A 19,583-nucleotide genomic window follows, 5' to 3' on the forward strand; every position below is an offset into this window, starting at 1 on the left:
TTTGCTTCTCAATCTTTTCATGCCATGCAACAAGCTCAAAATATCCTGCCCAGGGGCTGCTTGAATATCATTATCAAAAAAGGATAGTCTCCAAACCTTCTTGGCTGCTTTACAATCAACTAAGGCATGACACACATCCTCTATTCCCATTTTACAACGCTGGCAGGTAGGCTCTTGGACAATCTTCCTCTTCCATAAATTCTCAGCTGAAGGAAGTAAGTTTTTGGCTGCCCTCCAAATAAAAATTCTGATCTTCTGCGGCAAAGCAAGAGACCAAATGATATTCCACTCATTTTTCGAAGGCTCTGAGCTTGAAGGCATGGCTGGAAATCTAATTTTCAGAGCTGTCTGGTAACCGCTTTTGACAGTATATTGGCCACTCTTTCCATAATGCCAAATGAGTTCATCCTCCCTTGATCTTCTCGGTAGCGGAATTTGAGTTATAACATCAGCATCCATCTTATCAAAATGCCTGTAAATCAGCTCCTCATCCCAACAGTTCTCACCATTGATTAATTCAGAAACTAGAGCCTCACTAGGCATTGTTGGTTTAATCATAGGCTTGAAAGTAACAGGTTTTGGAATCCAGTTAGCCTTGTGAATATGGACATCTTGACCATTTCCAATTCTCCATCTAGAGCTCGCACAAATGATTTGTCTTCCCCACAAAATACTCCTCCAAATATATGAAGGATTAGAGCCAAGCTTCGCATTCAAAAAATTGAATGAGTGGAAGTACCGCGCTTGCAGAACCCTGGCCACCAAAGAATCGAGGCATTGCTGAATTCTCCAGCCTTGCTTCGCTAATAGAGCTTGGTTGAAGCTTGCATAATCCCGAAATCCCATGCCCCCCTTGCACTTGGCCTGACTCATTTTCTCCCATTTCGACCAGTGAATACTTCGTCGTTCCCTGTTGGATCCCCACCAGAAGTTGGCCACTATTCTTTGGATGTCTTCACAAATCCCCAATGGAATCTTAAACACACTCATAGCGAAGGCTAGAATGGCTTGCACAGTTGCTTTAATCAACACCTCCTTACCCCCACATGAGAAAAATTTATGCTGCCAACTTGAGATTTTGTTAAGAACTTTCAGCTTGATGTCATTGAAGAAGCCACTTCTCTTTCTCCCAACCATAGCAGGAAGGCCTAGGTAATTTTCATGCCTGGACACAATGTTGAGATGAAATATGTTTCTAATTGCAGTAGCTTGTGCTTGCTGGACGTTGCCACTAAGAAAGAAAGAGGATTTCTCGAAGTTAAAAATTTGCCCAGATGCCATAGAGTAACAGTCCAAGATCATCTTCAGCTTTGTGCAATCGGCAACTGAAGCTCTGCAAAAAATAAGACTGTCATCCGCAAATAATAGATGCGAGATCTTCAACTCTTTTTCAAATGACAATCCATGAATAAGTCTTTGCTGCTCAGCTTGCTGCAACAAGGAGGAAAATGCCTCTGCACAAGTAATAAACAAATACGGGGAGAGGGGGCAGCCTTGCCTTAACCCTCTTTGAGGTTTGATAAAGCCCCTAACCGATCCATTAATGATAACCGAAAAGGATACTGAACTAATACACCTCATTATTAGACTAATCCATTGATGGGAAAAGCCTAGGCGTTTCATAATTTGCTCAAGAAAGCTCCACTCTAATCTGTCATATGCTTTGCTCACATCAAGCTTTAATGCCACCAAACCCTTTCTTTTGCTCTTACAATGTCTTATTTTGTGAAGACATTCATAACCAACTATAATGTTGTCAGTTATCAGCCTATGAGGGATAAACGCACTTTGCGTTGGGGAGATGATTTTGTGCAAAATTTGTTTAAACCTATTAGCAATTGATTTAGCAACAATCCTATAGATAACATTACACAAGCTTATAGGCCTAAACTCTGTGACTTTTCTAGGCTTCCTAACTTTTGGAATCAATGCAATATATGTATGGTTGATAGGAGTTACCGAGCCTTGTGAATTAAGTATGTGCAGGCAAGTAGCTAGGACTCCATCTTTGACCATTTGCCAATGCTTTTAGTAAAAGACTGCAGGCAATCCATCCGGACCCGGAGCCTTGGTTGGGCACTTCCTCAGCTGAAAAAGGTTTCTCTAACATCTCATTCATATCTTCCGATACTCTCGAGGTCATGCCTTCCATTGCTGCTGAGATTTGCTCTTGACTTGGTTGAGTTGTTGCGAACAGATTATTGAAATAGCTGCAAAATTCCTGCTCTATCTCCTTTGGTTTCTCAGTCCATCTTCCCGAGGTGTCCTCTATCCCCCATATTTTGTTTTTCTTCTTCCTCGCCGACGCCTTGTTGTGAAAAAACTTTGTATTCTTGTCACCTTCCTTTAGCCAATCCGCTCTTGAGCGCTGCTTCCAAAAGATTTCTTCCTCGATGAGTATGTTTTGAATTTGCTTTTCCACTTTCTTTATTTCTACTCTATTTTCAAATTGCACCTTCCTAAGCTTTAGCCCCTGCAGCTGCACCCTCAACTCCTCTAGCTTCTTCTCCCGCCTTCTAAATTCCCCTTTGCTCCAACACAACAGCCGAGCCATCGATTTTTTCGCTGAGTTCCGAAACACTTGCACTGGATTTTCACTCCTCCAATTGCCGAACAGCTTCCATTCTTCCTTGATGATTTCTTTACATTGATCGTACGAGCTCCACATATCCTCGTAATGGATTCTTGAATGGTGCCTTCCATCATGAATCATTCCCCCATTCCTCTATTGCACTTCCATCAACACAGGGCAGTGATCCGAAAACCATGTGTCAAGATTGCTAGCTTCCCCGTCCACAAAAATTTCACTCCACTCTTTATTGCAAACAAATCTATCTAACCTTTCTTCCACAAAACCTGGCCCATATCTCCCATTACTCCATGTAAACGGATACCCCTTAAACCCAACATCCTTTAAGTCACAATCCCTCAACGCTTCGCTAAAATCATTGATTAAATTCACATTCCTATCATTCCCCCCCCCCCCTTTTCTCACCCGGATGCAAAACCTCGTTAAAATCACCAAAACATAGCCAAGGGCTAAAAGACAAACCTGCCAGCCGTCTCAGAAGTGTCCAAGTATGTTTTTTTTCCCCCGTTACTAGATGACCATACACTCTTGTAATCCTCATTCGTTTACTAGATGCCGTTAGTATTTCAGCATCGATATGGTGCGTGCTGAAAGACTTGATTTGCACCCTACTTCCTGAACTCCAAAGCAACGCTAAGCCTCCACCTCTACCACTACAGTTTACCGCGAAGCAACTGTCAAAATTTACCTTATTCGCAATTCCGTTCATTTGCACAACTGAGACCTTTGTCTCGCACAAAAAAACAATTTGAGCACCATGCAAACGGATGATTTTTTTTAAGGCTTGAAACGCTCGGGGATTCCCCAAACCCCGAACGTTCCAACTGATAATTTTCATGGTTTTCGGCGGGGCTGATTGCCAGCCTCCGCCGATACTTCTGTAAAGTTTGATTCCATTACTTCCATGTCTTCCAGCATCAAGAGCTCTTTGCTCATCTTGGCCCCTGTTGTTGGCGGGAAATGATTAAGTTTGTTAAGCTCTGGTTTGCTGGAGCTAGTTAACTTCATTTTTTTCTTGGGGTTTTGCCCGACATTTTCCTTACTTGGCCTTTTTTGAGTCCTAATCTGAAATTTGGATTCCCCATCTTCTGGACTTCGGGCTTGTCTTTTCCATTTCCGCTTATTGGGCCTTAATTGTGAAATTACCAGCCCATCGTCTATTTCAGCTTCCTCCTTTCTCATTTGGTTCACTTGCACCCTTTCCCTCTCTTTTCGGTTTCCATTTCCCGCCTCTAATTCCACGTTTCTATGGCCTGTGCCATTTCCCAAGCCCTCAGCTTGCTTGTAGCCGTCTACTTGCTTTTTTCCCATCGATTCTATCACTTCCTTCATTAAATGTTGCTCACCTACTCCCTCCACACCACTCCTCTTGTCATGCTCCCTGATTTGCCCCATTTCGCCCCCAATGGGTTCCGACCCGTTTACCCTTGATGGGTTAGCTTGCTTCTGCCTTTGCTGTTGAGAGGAGCTGTGGTTCTCTGAACTTTCAGCTTTCTCTTCTGATTTACCCCCCCCCCCAGAGCTCCATTTTTCCCTCTTTTGATATCTTCTTGCTTGGCTCCCTACTGTTGTTGCTTTCATCCAATTCCCATACGGTAATTCTCCTTTTTGTTGGCTCTGGTAATTTTCACACTCCTTGTATTGGTGGCCAATGATCCCACAACAAAAGCAAAAGTCTATCAGTCGTTCATAAACCACCAGCATTGGGATGTCTGGCTCACCTTCTTGTTTGAGGAACAATATTCTCTCCAGGGGTTGTGTTATGTTGACTGAAATTCTGATTCTAGCAAATTCTCCAAAGCAGTCTCCATTATCATCGGTTTCAACCTCCTCTACTATCTCAATCTTCCCGCCTAATGCTTGAAGAAAGTCTTTTTCCATACAAGCAATTGGGACGTTCCGGATCTGCACCCAAAAGGATGTCCAGCTAAAGGATTGTTTTGTGACTTCCCCGATCCCTTGGGGCTCAGTTAGGACTATTAATGCCCTATCAAAGTGCCACGGACCCCCTGATAATACCCTTTTTTTGTCTGTTTCTTCTGCAAATCTGAACATGAAGATATTATTCCCCAAGCTCTCAATTTTGACTTCTTTGAATGTTCTCCACACCTACTGTAACGCAGCCTTGAGTCCTTCTTTATTAACTCCTCTCGATAGAAGGACTTTACCCATTAAGCATCCTGCTAGCATTCTTTCTTTCTTAGTTTTCAAGTCCACCTCCAACGTCACTCTAGCTTTATCTTCCTCTCGGATAGTTATTGCTTTGCATTTTCGAATTAATTCATCCGTATCCATGGCAGCTAATAACTGGGGGTGAGCACACCAATATGACTACGAATCTCTTCCTCCAAGAATACTCTCTGCTTCCCCAGAGAGCCTAGCCAAACACACTATAGCTAAAGGACTAGAATGATGATCTACTTTACACTCCCATGGAGTGAACACCCGGGTCCTTATGACCCCTCACTACTTTCATTCCAGCCTCTCTATTCGAGAGAGAGAGCTTTACAAAGGAAGACTGGCTGTTCTCTCTGTTAAAATGCAGTGAAACAACCACAAACGAGAAGAAGCATGTAGGCAGTACTCTGTTTTAGCCAAATTTTGTGATAAACACGTTAGCAAGCTGGAGCGATTTCCCCGCCAAGAATCCACCGTTAGCTCAGATGAATAAATTTTTTGCTATATTGCACGTTGTCCGGATAGCTACGGAATACGCTGGCCAATTGAAATGAAAGTTGAGGATTTGGGGTTTGATTTTTACTGTACCCACCCTAATTGCCCTTCGGTGTAGCCTTAGATTCTTGGATTTCAGGTTCAAATATTTGTAAAATCTTGCCTCGTTTTGTCGTTTTCTTTCGCGCGTATCTTGTTAATATTTGTTTCCACTAGGTCAATGGCCTATAATAAACCTCTCTAGGCTCTTTGAAATTAGACAATCATATATTGGCCAGCCTTTCATGTTCGCAATCACACAAATTAAGAATTTGAAACCTGTATTCGAATCCTCGTTTAGCACAAGGTAATATCAATGATTGGGGAGACAAGGAAACAGGGAACAATTTCAAGATTATTTCCAGAAAAAGCTAACGGTGCCTAATGTGTAGCCTATTTCGTGACCATACGATTAAAGAAAGAATAAGGCCTGCATTTTTGTAGCTAAAAATATCACAAGATCTTTCACGGGTTGGGTGAGTCATATTACAATCACATGCTTCGTGCTGAGGCTTGAAGGAGCAAGTGGAGCCCTCGCTGGATGCTTATAAATCAACTGAAAAGTGATTATCTTTCAAGTATCGCTTGAATTTTGAGTGATTTTTGACTGGTAATATTCCAGAGAAATTAAAGGAAATTAAGATGGCAAGCACATCAGCGGTGCAAATCATGCAAGTTCCTCAAAGGTCTATCAGCCTGCCTGCTAGTGCCAGGTTACATCCCAATGTTTTGAAGGTTGAAGGTGAATTGAATAAGTTTAAGACATGGGAATCATCATTTTCATCCTCATCGTCAATTCAAAACGGTTTGACCAGGCTAGCGGAGTTGTATAATTGCATTGAGGAACTTATTCAGTCTCCATGCACCCAAAAAGCTCTACGCAATCTGCAACATAAAAAGTTGGTCGAAGAGGCTCTTGATACATCAATTGGATTACTAGGCGCATGCAGCAATGCAAGAGAGTTGATTTTGATGATGAAAGAGCAAGCGCAAGACCTTCAGTCAGCTCTAAGACGGAGAGTCGGAGATTCAAGCATGGATAGCAATGTTCATGCATACATTAGCTTTAGAAGGAAGTCAAAAAAGAACATTGCCAAGTGCCTTAGAGCATTGAAGAAAGCAGAAAGCAACGGTATTAAATCATCATCTGATATGCTAGATGGAAATGATCAACATTTATCAATGGTGATCAACGTTCTAAGGGATTCTAGAGCTCTTACAATATCCATATTTCGATCTATCTTATTATTTCTTACTATGCCGGAATTGAAGACTAAGGCTGGTGGGTGGTCATTGATCAGAAAATTGATGCCAGTAGCGTCTAAGGGAGGCCAAGAAATTTTTAATGAAGTGGGGAATGTTGATGCGGCCCTATTTTTGTTACATGGGCAAATCCTGAAAAACAATGATGCCAAGGTTGATGTGCAAATAGCACACAGGAGATTAGAAACACTTGGTTCTTGCATCAAGGGTGTTGATTCAAGATTAGATTGTCTCTTTAGACGTTTAATTCAAATAGAGTCTCCCTTCTCAATGTACTCACACCTTGAGATGTGAAATTTATATTCACATCAAACTAGCATGTATGACGTATCCACATTGACTTTACAGGATTAGTCCATGCATGTTCAAATTAAACCCAATTTTTTGTAACATAATAGGAGTGAATATTAAACTGTTATTTTGCTATATATATTAATTTACCATTTTCCTTTTATGCAGTATGAGTTTGCTCTTTTCAATTTTGTTTTTACTGAATATGGACAGTTTTACAATTATGGTCATTTCATTTTGCTGTAGAGGAATAGGCAGGGCGATACAAATGGTGGATGCCTGTGAAAGTATATATGTAATGTAACTTCATGAATAGGAAATATGTATAGACAAGCAGAAAAATGCAGAATTGAACTAGCGGAGCAGTTGCTGTGGGTCGGGTATTGGGTTGCTTTCCAAAAAAAAAAAAAGAAGTGAACAACGAATGTTTTAAACGACGCGTCGTTTACATAAAGTAACAAAGACAAAAAAATCCAAACAACACGACGCGTCACCCACGAAAAAAGACTGGAGGACAAGTCGACTGCAGTGACCTGCCAGGAAAAGAGAACAGGCACGGAGACACTTAATTATCAAGGAAAGGAAGATATCGAGAGATCATCTTAATGAATGAAATTGGACAGAATGCTACCTCACCCCCGGCCCCACCACACTCTCCCTTTAGCTGCACGCTGGACTCTGGAGGGCTGCAGCCTGCAGCTGTCCTAGGTTCTGCCCTGCACTTCTGAGCTCTTATCAATGCCCTGTCTTTAATTGTTGCTTGTCATCTACACTACTCTTTTTATTTAACACTTTATCATTTAAATATGGCTGCACCAAACTTAGGGCCTCTCACAGTAATAGTATCCGGTCCCATTAATAATACTATTATTGTGAGTTAATAATAGTATTCGGTCCTATTAATGAGACTATTATTACGAGAGAGTACCGAAAGTTACATTCAACGTAATTTAAGACCTTCCTTTAAATATGGCATAACATAAAATTAAAACAGTCGTCTACAAGTATTATTAATACTTTACGTACGTCTTATCTCTCGTAATTTTGCAAATTTTAACCAATAAAACCCATCAATTATTTATGTTATCTATGAACTACGGTGCGGTCTGGGGAAAAACTAATTAGAAATCCACAAACAATTAGGATTTTGATTGAAATTTAATTTGTTCATGTCACGACCTCCTTTAGCATGTTTTCTCATTATCACCCCTGGATCCACCGTACTGTGTGCATGAGAGCACGAGATAGAGAATGAGATTGGCTATTAATTAGTTGATCATTAAATACCAAAAAGACAAAAAAAAAAAAAAATTGTCGACTTCAGCGTTAAATTAAACATATATAATGCACATAGACAAAATATTAGAGGCAACGTAATTGCAGAATTTTCAACTAGTAAGGAACAAATTAAAAGAAGTGCATGACTAAAATTTTGGAGCAAGAATTAATAAACCTTCCTTTGAGGAAATTAAGGATGGAGAGCAAATTTGCACTGAATCAACGCGTATTTTTCCACAGCTTCTTGAACGTAATTAATGGTGCTTGAACAGCCTAATTGTATATGCAAACCGGCGGAAGCACTTTTACGTTCAAGAAAGCCGTGGAAAAATAAGAGCTGATCCATTTAGTTTCTTCAGCTGCTTGCTGCATATCCAGCTGCATGAGCATGAAATTAACTCAAAAACTCTCTTATTGTATCATTACAAAGAGAAATTATCTAATTACTCAATCTCTCTTTCTCTCTCTCTCTCTATTTCTATGTACACACACACACACACGTATATGTTAAACAAACTGTTATGTGAGAAGTGAGAAGGCATGTTTCTTCTTCCTACTACTGGGGTTTATATAGAAATGAAGGAGAAGCCCTAGAGCTCTAGCAACTAGAAAGCGTTTTGGTATAATGAGTGGTAAATAGAGACATGTCACGTATATGTACTGTGATGCCCACGTTTTGACAAGACTGGGAGGAGCAACAACATGTCCATGTGATCACCGTTGGATCAAAATATTGACTACTGTGGAGACGTCAGCACATAAGTGTTTGGTGGCAGCAGAGCAGAATGATCGAGACTTGTGAGAAATGAGAAAATAATAATGAGTAAAGGCTCTTTGGCCTTTCCTTCAGTACTGAATCTTTTCAAACGTGTTGGTGTATATGGTCTCTGCAGCTCCCCCTAATTTCCGTCGTTTTGGCCTTTTTCATTCCGTTATTTATTTAGTGGTGTGTTCTCAGTAAATCTTTACGCCAATTTCCTTGCACTGCAATACTAAAATTATGATTTTCTTGCTCTTTTCTCTGGCTTTATTTTGATTGATGTCTTGATAACCCTCACTGCATTTGTTCAACTTTTAAATGAAAAGGATGATGAAAGAGACTTGAAGAATTAGAATCCCATGTTGTGACTTGTGGTGAGCACGGGATAATATTGGGGCGAATGTGTCACCAATATATATATATATATATATGTATATATTAACCACGAGATAATTCTGAGTGGATCTCAATTGTAGAAGATACTTTTAAACTCGTACCACAATTCAGACTAATCTCTGTTTGCACCGAGTCGACTCGTAAGGGGTAAAGTGTTGGCTAAAGTAGTAACTCTGTATCAGGGTTTGAACCACTTACCTCTCTTAAAGAGTGAGAATGTCAAATCATTCACACCAACCAACTTTGGTTATGTGTCACCAATATATGTTTCTCAGTTTTATTGTTTTTTCCTTAAAAATTAACAAAGTTATCTACTACATCCATAAAAATTAAATTTGTTTTTTTTTTATTATCATAACTTTATGTAATACGATTTGTTCTATACGTTAAAAAGTAACATTTATCCTAAAGTTCAAACATTAATTAAATTTATAATGTCAGGGATGTAAGGGATGAATAGAAGAACTAAAAATGAGAAATCCGAAGGACCTAAATCCTAATAGTCACTCGCCCTTTATATTAAGATCAAACACCAGTTACATGTTAATGATCGTTACCATTTTCTGAAATTCATTTATGATATGACCCATCATCATGTGCCATAAGTCATAATTACTTATTTCAGAGATATCACTACATAATGAAAATAATCAATGCAATGAACTTGCTCAGCATGCATAGGCACAATGACATGTATACATAGGTTCTTGCTAGGTGACATCGAATGTAAAGTTCACTTGCTTGTCTACCTAATCTCACTGCTTTGTTATTCATTTTTGTACAAAAAATCTAATTGTAAGTTACGGAATAAATATAACTTAGGAAAATTTATTTACATATCAATAATATTAGAAATTCAAACATTATTATTATATTATTTAATAAATAAATGACACATCAGTTGAGACATAAATTTTAATCCTTAACTTTATTCCTATATATAAATTTAGGAGAGATAGATGAAAGTTGTTTAATTAATAACTATATTAGTTAAGATTTTCTTTAATATATTTATAATATAAAATATTTAACTAATACCATTATTACGTAATGCACCCCTCCATGTTCAGTTTTGATACAACCTCCATATTTTAATTGAAAATTTTTTTTGTCATGTTATCAAAATTTCGTATTTAAATTCCGTGTACTCACTTTATTTTAAGATCGGAGCGTGGCCCACTTTAGACCCTCTATTTTCTTTTGTTTCAGATCGGACCCACAAGTTTTATCCGTATCTTTTATGAGTTGGTGTTGGTCCCTACAAGTTTGTTTTATTTCCGTTCTGTGGTCCCCCATTTCTTAAGTTTGGCAATGCACTTGGTTACAGTTAGACGTTTTTATTATCTTTAGGGTGTGTTTGGCACATAATATTATATTACGTTGTATTGTATTATATTATATTACCTTAGCATTGTATTATAATAATATTGTATAATATTTGGCTCTATATTATACTGTATTAATTTTTAATTATATTATATTTAGTTTGCACTGTATTGTATTAATTTTTTGTGATTAATTTAAATTATATATTTAAAAATAATATGTATTAATACTTAAAAAAATAAATATAAAATTCTTAAATTTTAGAAATTTAACATTTTTATTAAAAATATATATCAAAATGTCATAATTCTTCCGAAGCTTATAGTCTTAAATTTTTGGAAGTGTATTTTTTAGTATTTTCCAAATATATAACTTGTGAAATAAAAATCAAAGTAAATAATTTAATCAAATAATCTATAAATAATTTAACGACATAAATAAATAGTTAAAATCTTCAAGATTAGTTTAAAAATCATCTTAGAATGATAGAATAAAAGTTTATACATATTACAAGATAATTATAGAATAATAAAGTGATACAATTGTTATGACATATTCACTAAGAAAATAAATTGAGCTAAATAATCCAGTAATTATTTATATCATTAATTTTCAATAATATTATTCAAATTTATTAATATTTAAATATTTATTATTAGTTATATTAAATAATTTAAAAATAACTAATTTAATTATTGTACTATAATTAATAATGTAATATTATATTATATTATTTAAGGATTTATTACTAGTTATATTAACTTATTAAAGATTAATTAATATAATTTTATATATTAATTAATATAATACAATTAAATAATACATTATTTAGTTATATATTTAAAATAATAAAAATTAAAACATAGCATAATATTATTAAATAATAAATTTATTAATTTATATTAAAATTATAATGTAAAAATAAAAATATTATATTATATTAAAAAATTAAACTCATTTATTATTATTATTATTATTATTACAAAGTAAAAATAAAAACTAAGCTAATGCAGCAGCTAAACCGGACTGAATGTCGGGTTTAGCTAATGTGCTTAATTACTGCATAATGCACCCTAATGCAGCAGTTTGGTGCCCCAAACATGAGCTACATTGCTAATGCAATGCAATCCCATGTAATGAGGGGTACCAAACACCCCCGTAATCTATTAAGAATGAGTTTCATAATATGTATCTTTTAAAATAATTAGTATTAGTAAAATTGTAAAAATGATTAATTGTGAAGAGAACCGTTTATGTGTTTAGTAAATCTCACTATTAAATTGATGTAAAAATATAAATAACTGAATTGGGTGTAATGTTCAGTAAAATTTATCTAAATGTTTATAAACAAGCATATAAAAATATTTTTTTATTGAGTATATATAATAATTAATAACTAAAATAATTATCTTATATTTTTATATTTTTATTTTTTATCTTAATATAATTGATGATAATAATAAGGATAATTATTTCCTTATTATTATCTTAATCTCTTTAATGTTATAATTATTTCCTTATTATTATCTTAATCTCTTTAATGTTATAATTATTTCCTTATTATTATCTTAATCTCTTTAATGTTATAATTATTTCCTAATTAATAAGGATAATTTTACATTTTTATAATATATACAAGGATACATATGAAATTGCATTAAATATAAAAGTGATTTATAAAATTAGATTTTGAAAAACTACTTTTTCTTTACTTTTAAAAATATGTTATAAGATGAGGTGATCTACTAAAAGTGATTTCTAAAAGAAATTTACTCAATACTAAAAATTAACTTTTAACTTTTAAAAATCACCTTTTAACCCAAAAGAAATATCAATTGGACCCTAAGTCAAGTCATTAGATCAACATTATTATACTAAAATACTACTTCAAAATAAAAATGAAAGAGAATACATAAATGCAATGGACCGCTATCAAGATAAATTGATCCGAATTATATGAAATTAAGAAATCTACAGTCGAAGTTAATAATAATAATAATAATAATAATAATATTATTATTATTATTATTATTATTATTATTATTATTATTATTTAACTTTTGGGGATAAAACTATAGTAATAAAATTAAACAATTTCAAGAAAAAAATGAGTTCTCCCAATATCTTTTTCGTTAGAAGGATGGATTTTAGTAAATTAGTCATGTCTTATTAATTGTTTTCAAAATTTTCTCTTTTTAATCAATCTACAACTCTTGGTTAACTTGGGCCAACACCTTCTCCTTTAAACGGTTCCAGTCAAAATCACCTTCAATCTCAGCTCATTGAGCTTCTCATGACACATGCGCTAATGATACAAAGAAGTGGGGAGTCAGCGCCCTTAAACGAGGGATCAACACATAAACTTTCGGGCCAAAAGGCTGCTTGTGGCGTTGAACACTTAGCAGTTATATTTTTAAGCACTCTCAATTATCACCTAATTATGACCAAACATGATCCTTAACTGATTGAAGATTAAGAATCTCTTCGACCCAAATGAAATTCATCGTGATAGGCTTTCCAATTTGTTGCAAAACTATATACTATTATGAGACACAATTGTTTGTTCCCCTGTCTCCACTGATTACTCACTACATCACATCATATTTTTCATTTTGAACTTGTGCATTGTTGTGCAACTTGCAGAGGGAATTTGACAACCAATGGAATTATGTTGTACCAAAGTAGCAATCCTAGTTACTCTTCATGGTAGCCCTAGATTCTTGGACCTGAGGCCCACTTAGATGCAAAATCTTGCCTCACTTTGCCTCTTTAAGTAGTCAAAGGTACTAGCTAGCTCTAAGCCTCACTCCAGCCTCTTCTTTACTCGCAATGAGACAATCATCACATTTGCCAGCCATTTATGTTTCATTAATTAACCAAATAGTATCTATGATTGAAGCCTCATTTAGAGCAAGGTGATACAAATGATTGGGGGTACAAGGAGGCAAAATTACCCTTATGAACTTGATTAGTTAAAAAGTTTGCCAAAAACAGTTTAAAAAAAAAAAAAAAAGATTAAGAAGTTGCAGTCCGCTATCTAAAATTGAACCATTTGGCATAACGTGATGTGTCTAGTGCTTAGTGCTTAGGCATGAAGGGGCAAGTGGAGCCCTCATTGTATGTTTATAAGGAGTTAGCTTGATCATGAGTCATTGACATTCAGCAACACTTGAATTTAATTTGATTGATTTCAAGTTTTATTCCGTAGAGAAAAGTAAAGAAAGATGGCAGGGACGACATTACGAAACAAGCAAGTTCATTCAAGGTCTATTAGCTTGCCTACAAGGTTGCACCCAAATTCTCTCAAGATTGTACAAGAAATGAATACAATCAAAATCGGCAGGCAATCATCATCTTCATCTTTGACAGCAATTCCTTCAGATGCAGCAGAGTCTATTTAAGCTTGGTTGATAAAGCTTGCATTGAGGAGTTTATTCAGTGTCCATGCATCCAACAAGCTCTTCACAATCAACAACACAAAAACTTAATCGAAAAGGTTCTTGAAAGCTCAGTTGACTTGCTAGACGCATGAAGCAACGCAAAAGAATTGATGTTGAAAAAGGAGGAGCCAGTGCAAGAGCATCAATCAGCTCTTAGAAGGAGATGTGGAGATTCAAGCATAGAAAGCAATGTTCGTGCTTACGTTAGCCAAGTGCCTTAGAGCATTGAAGAAAGCAGAAAGCAACACTGGGTCACCTAATTTTATCAATATGGTATATGTAGATCATGATCAACATCTTCTACCGATTGTGATCATTGTGCTAGGAGAATCAGGTGCTATCATAATTTTCAATTTTCGATCAATTTTGTTGTTTATTTCTATGCCAGAAACGAAGACAAAGGCTGCTAGATGGTCATTGATCAAAAAATTGACCCCTCTGGCTGTGGCAACAGAAAAATCAAAACATGAGATTTTCAACAGAAAAATCGAAAAAGTGATACCAAAGCTGATGTGCAACTAGCACTTGAGAGATTAGAGACACTTGATTTTGGCATTAAGGTCTTGACATAGGATTAGATTGCATGTTTCGAAGATTAATCCAAAATCAAGTGTCCCTCTTTAATGTCCTAACACCTTGAACTTGAAGATGCGAATTTTTTGTACATGTAAATTTGGCATGGCATCCACATTTTATAGGATTACTCCATGTTAAAAATCAGGTTTTCATAAGAAATTTTGTGTATAATTAGGTTTGAGATTTTCAGTTCATGTGCACTATCTTAATTTCCTTATGTCGCGCTATCTATCTTACCATATGTTTGTACATGCGTGTATTAATCTCTTTTTAATGTAATTGATATATTAACATATTGTCTCCCACAAACTAAGATTTGTGTAATACGGAACGGAAAGTCAGAAAAGATATTTTTTTAGTGCATGAATACGTTTTGTATTACAATTATTTTTTTTATTAAAAAAAAATCCTATGTTACTTTTAGTAATTAACTTCTAAGCTGAATGTTATCCGCAATAGCTAGTTTCTTAACATTAACGAAGTGCATACATGGTAGAGAAGTCATACGAGAATAATACTCAGCTCCGTTTCTCTTTACACCTTCCAGCTTTATCCCTCCATTTACGGTTTCTCCAACTTGTAGAGGGACTCAAACACCCGGCTTGGGAATGGCAGCACTCTCACCTTTATTTAAATTTGTTGAATTTGCAGCCTCAAATAAATCAAATACTTCTTCAGCTTGAAATCTATATACAAAAATGATGTTGTAGTACATAAACTATTTTATCTCCAAATTGTTAAACTGATTAATTAACAAATTGTTACCTTAATAAATGACACTCTAATAAAGATTCTGTAGGACCTTTCATGCGCTCCACTCTTCTGAAAAATATTGGCCATTACTTTTGGTATAACACTGGAATTACATCATTCTCCAATCCCCATCATGTATCCAATCACCATCATGTAGGACCTTTTACGTACTCAATAAATAAATTGATCGTTCAAATTAACCTGCCCATAAGCAGTAGCGAAGAAATTGCAGGTTTTATCATAAATTCATTTAAATATTTACATTTCGCTATACTTTATAGAAGCTTATAGAAAATGCGCGACATGATCTTTGATTATTTTGAATAATTTTTTGACCTATCAACTTAAACAAAATCTTTTATAAACCCACATTGTATTATGTATGGAAAAAATAACACTTACAAAACATTACCAACATCAATTTCGAATATAAATTAAGCTTAAAAGACTTAGGTTGGTAATTTGTTAAGTGTGATGAGTGTATTTTGGTACAAAAGTGAGGTGTTTGGTTAGCTACGAACTTATGATTGAAAAACGTTAGAGCAGAGCCAGAGGGGTTAATATTGAAAATCTAAAAAATTTTGTAGTTATTTTTGTAAATTTTCCAATTACGATATAAGCTCATACATAATTGAGTGAATATGGGTCCAGCCCAGCCCACACGCAATACGCAAGTCACGATGCATTTGATTCTCTGTTTTTGCCTAATAAATGTAACCAAGACTTTCTCTGTGCAATAGAGATGGTGAGCCAATATTTATGCCAAAAACACGTCAGCCAACTAATTAATTAAGCATTGTGTTACATTCTCTTCCACATGGCACAATAATTATGAGGGAGAGGTCCTTGTTACCGGTTTATCAACGGGCCAATGAATAATTACAGAATATGAGAGCTCGTGCTTTCTGTTTATAAAGATGTTATAGAGAAAAAAACCACTGGCCGGCTGCTTGCAACGAATAATTTGTAAATGTGCTACGTGGGGCAAGTTGTATTGTTGAAGTATACTAATAATAATAATATTGTAGAAATAATAGGTCATTTTCAAGAAGAAGGTGGTGCCAAGGCTGTGATAGCGTGACATCAATGTTAATTATGTGATATGAAAGGATAGTTGGAATGTTTAACGCCAAGTTGCGATGGATCAGTCACATTTGGACAAAATGACTGAGCAATGGTCTTGGGCATGTTCCCTCCTACATTGCAGTGGCATAATTAATGTCCGGGCTAATTAATTAATTATTTCATGCAATGGTTAGTGACAGAATATGAAAATCATGGGAGACAAGCAGAATAATCAAATAACTGGTAGAAATATAATGGGCATGCTGCACGTTCTCCGAATTCAATTTTCATCCTCACAAATCTGAATTCTTCCAACAAGCCGTTAAATTTTATCAATAATTCCCAATATAAAAGAAACGTATCGATTCCTTGTCTGCCTCTGCCAAACCATGGAAAAAAACCCAACCGTACAGTGCCTCCATATGGTAGATAAGTATTGGCTTGCATATTTGCCTTTAAAAGCACCCAATTGCAAGCCCAGACTAGATTCAGGGCACTTCTTATATATAATTCATCTTTAATGTTAAATGATTTGGTTCGTTGAAGGAAGACGTGTTGAGTTTTATATGGAAATTGATTCCATTTGACGTATGTCGAATCAGAGAATAAAACTGATAACTAGCTAGCTAGAGTCTAGAGAACCATTTTTAATTGACTGATGATTCGGGAGCTGTTACGTATTCTGGGAAATGAATACGTTTCCCATTTTGATTGTGATTTATGACCACCCCACTCAATATATATGTATATTAGGTGTTGCAGATTAAATGTTGGCTAAAATCGTTACAAGAGAGTCAGAAAATTGGGTGATCTCTCATGCTAGCAGTAGCAGTACAAGCAGATCCTGAGCAGGCCAAAGACGACTTTGTATTGTACGTGTCCTTATAACACAGACACACATACTGAATTATTACAAATTTTATTGAGTTGTTTCCACGTTAGATAGTAAAAAAGAGTTATTTAAATTTATAAGTAGGATAAATCACTGAATCTATTAGGCGTTATGCCCCAATAAGTGATATAATAATTAAACGTGTTGAAAAGTCAAAGAGTTTTGGTTGAAAAAGAAAAGTGAACCACATGCATTGCTTTTATTTTTTCAAAGTCAGCACCAAATTGCAAACTGTAAAATATTTGGCATTTGACAATTCTACACCAAATGAAGAAAAATGGAAAAGTTAGCAAAATTTGTCAAATTGATAGAGATGAAGATTGACAAATTGCAGAGGGATTAGGTAGAATAGTGCAAGCTTGAAGCCTATAAATTGAAGCCATTTCTTCATTCTAAATCATCCCAAAATTGTTAAGCTTATAAGTTTATAAGCTTTTGAGAGTTCTGAGAGTGTGAGCAATTGGAGAGTGTGTGTGTGAGTACTGAGTGTATTTGGGTTTTGAGAAAGTGAGATTTCTTTACTCAAATTTGTACTCAAATAATTGTTAATAATATAATTATTTTTCTCTTGCTCCCGTAGATGTAGGTTTAATTACCGAACCACGTAAATTTTGTGTCCATTATTTTTCTATAATTATTTGGTGCGCTTGATTCCACATTCCGCGCACAACAAAACCCTAACAAACAGAATGTGATAACAACTCATGTGTCTCAAAACGAAAGGAAGACCTCAGCAATGTATAACATAAGAGTAGAAAAGGTAATCAATGAAGTGGAGGGTCTTGATTACAAGGGCACTCAAGAACAAGCAAAAATATTAATTAAACGAATGACCAAGTCTGGTTCTGATGAAGTTCAAGTGGCACAAATAATGTTAGAGACATTTGATTAGATTCCATGTTTAGATGTCTTGCGAAAAACAGAGTCTCTTTCCTCAACATCCTCACTCACTATTGACCCATGTTAAAGTTGTTCTGTATATCTAGCTCAGGACTCAAAGATCGATCATGGCGTCTGCATTTTACAGGATTTTGCTATTTGTACCAAACTTCAATTTTGATTGATATAAATGAAAATTCTGTAATGGTATAAATGATTAATCAATCACATTTCTTTCTATGAAATCTTTTTTCTTACTTTTAAGCATTTATTGAGTTTGGGTATGACAAGTTATTATTAACCTAAAAAATAAAAAAAAAACAACAGCAAAAGGTAATAAATTATATAAATCTCTTGATAAACATAGTAGAGAAAATCAAGGCATTAAAGAAATTTTACAATACATATGAGAATCTAAGTTACAATTTAACATTGAACTATCAACTAATGATAGATGGACACATGATGATAAATATTTTTTAAACAAAAATTTAAGTGTTCCTCTTTTCAATATCCCTCAAATATTTTTGAACTTTTTTTTTTTGAAAAAAACAAATCATTAATGTTACTATTTCCCTCTCTTCATTATCTATGCATATTATTTTATTCTCTCTCTAATTTTTATTTCTATTTAAGTGGCCGTCATCTTTTAAACCTTATTGGAAAGAGAAGATTTTTTTTAATGATGAGATTATTTTATGTGGAGTAGATATAAATTTATCTAAAGAATATTGAGACGGTGATTTTTGCTTAATCACAAATTAAAGTAATGTTAAACAATAATCCTTGTATTATATTGGTCTATTAATGACTACTATAATGTTCTTCTGTAGTTAAACTTCTACATCACCATATCTTTGCAGATTGCAGTTCTTTTAACAATTTATTTGGCAAGATTAAGACATAATTTTAGTGTAACTTTTATTTTGTAAAAACATCAGTAAAGCCACACTGTCATTGTTCCCGCCAATTAAAACATATGAAAAAATGCCTTTTCCATGAATATGTTAACTACATCCAAACGGGGTTTTATTTATTTCATTTGTCTAAGAAAATGTTAATTATTTTTTATTGGATATAAGAAATTCTAACTGTCTGTAGATTTTTTTAATTTTATAAAAGAATAATGTCATCAGTGGTTTTGATGGAAATTAAGATGTTACCGAGCTTATTATTTCATATTGTGATAACTTTATTGTCATTGTAAGATAAACAAGTTTAAATATACAATTACAAATTAAAACTACGAAGAAGAAAATCCAAATGGACTAGGAAAAAAGGGTAAATTATTATTCATTAATAATATGAATAATAATAAGTTAACTAATTAAGATTAAATCTAATAAAATATCTCCGGCCGAG

At 34.8% G+C, this 19,583-nt stretch overlaps 1 protein-coding gene across 1 annotated transcript; it reads left to right on the forward strand.

The window, feature by feature from the left end:
- Positions 1-5,944: 5,944 nt before the first annotated feature.
- LOC102610016 (uncharacterized) lies at positions 5,945-6,859 on the forward strand. The gene has a single exon (XM_025101224.1). It carries the CDS (start codon positions 5,945-5,947, stop codon positions 6,857-6,859), a length of 915 nt encoding a protein of 304 aa, XP_024956992.1.
- Positions 6,860-19,583: the final 12,724 nt, after the last annotated feature.

Source organism: Citrus sinensis, chromosome 7, assembly GCF_022201045.2.
Source record: "Citrus sinensis cultivar Valencia sweet orange chromosome 7, DVS_A1.0, whole genome shotgun sequence".
Taxonomy (NCBI): Eukaryota; Viridiplantae; Streptophyta; class Magnoliopsida; order Sapindales; family Rutaceae; genus Citrus; species Citrus sinensis.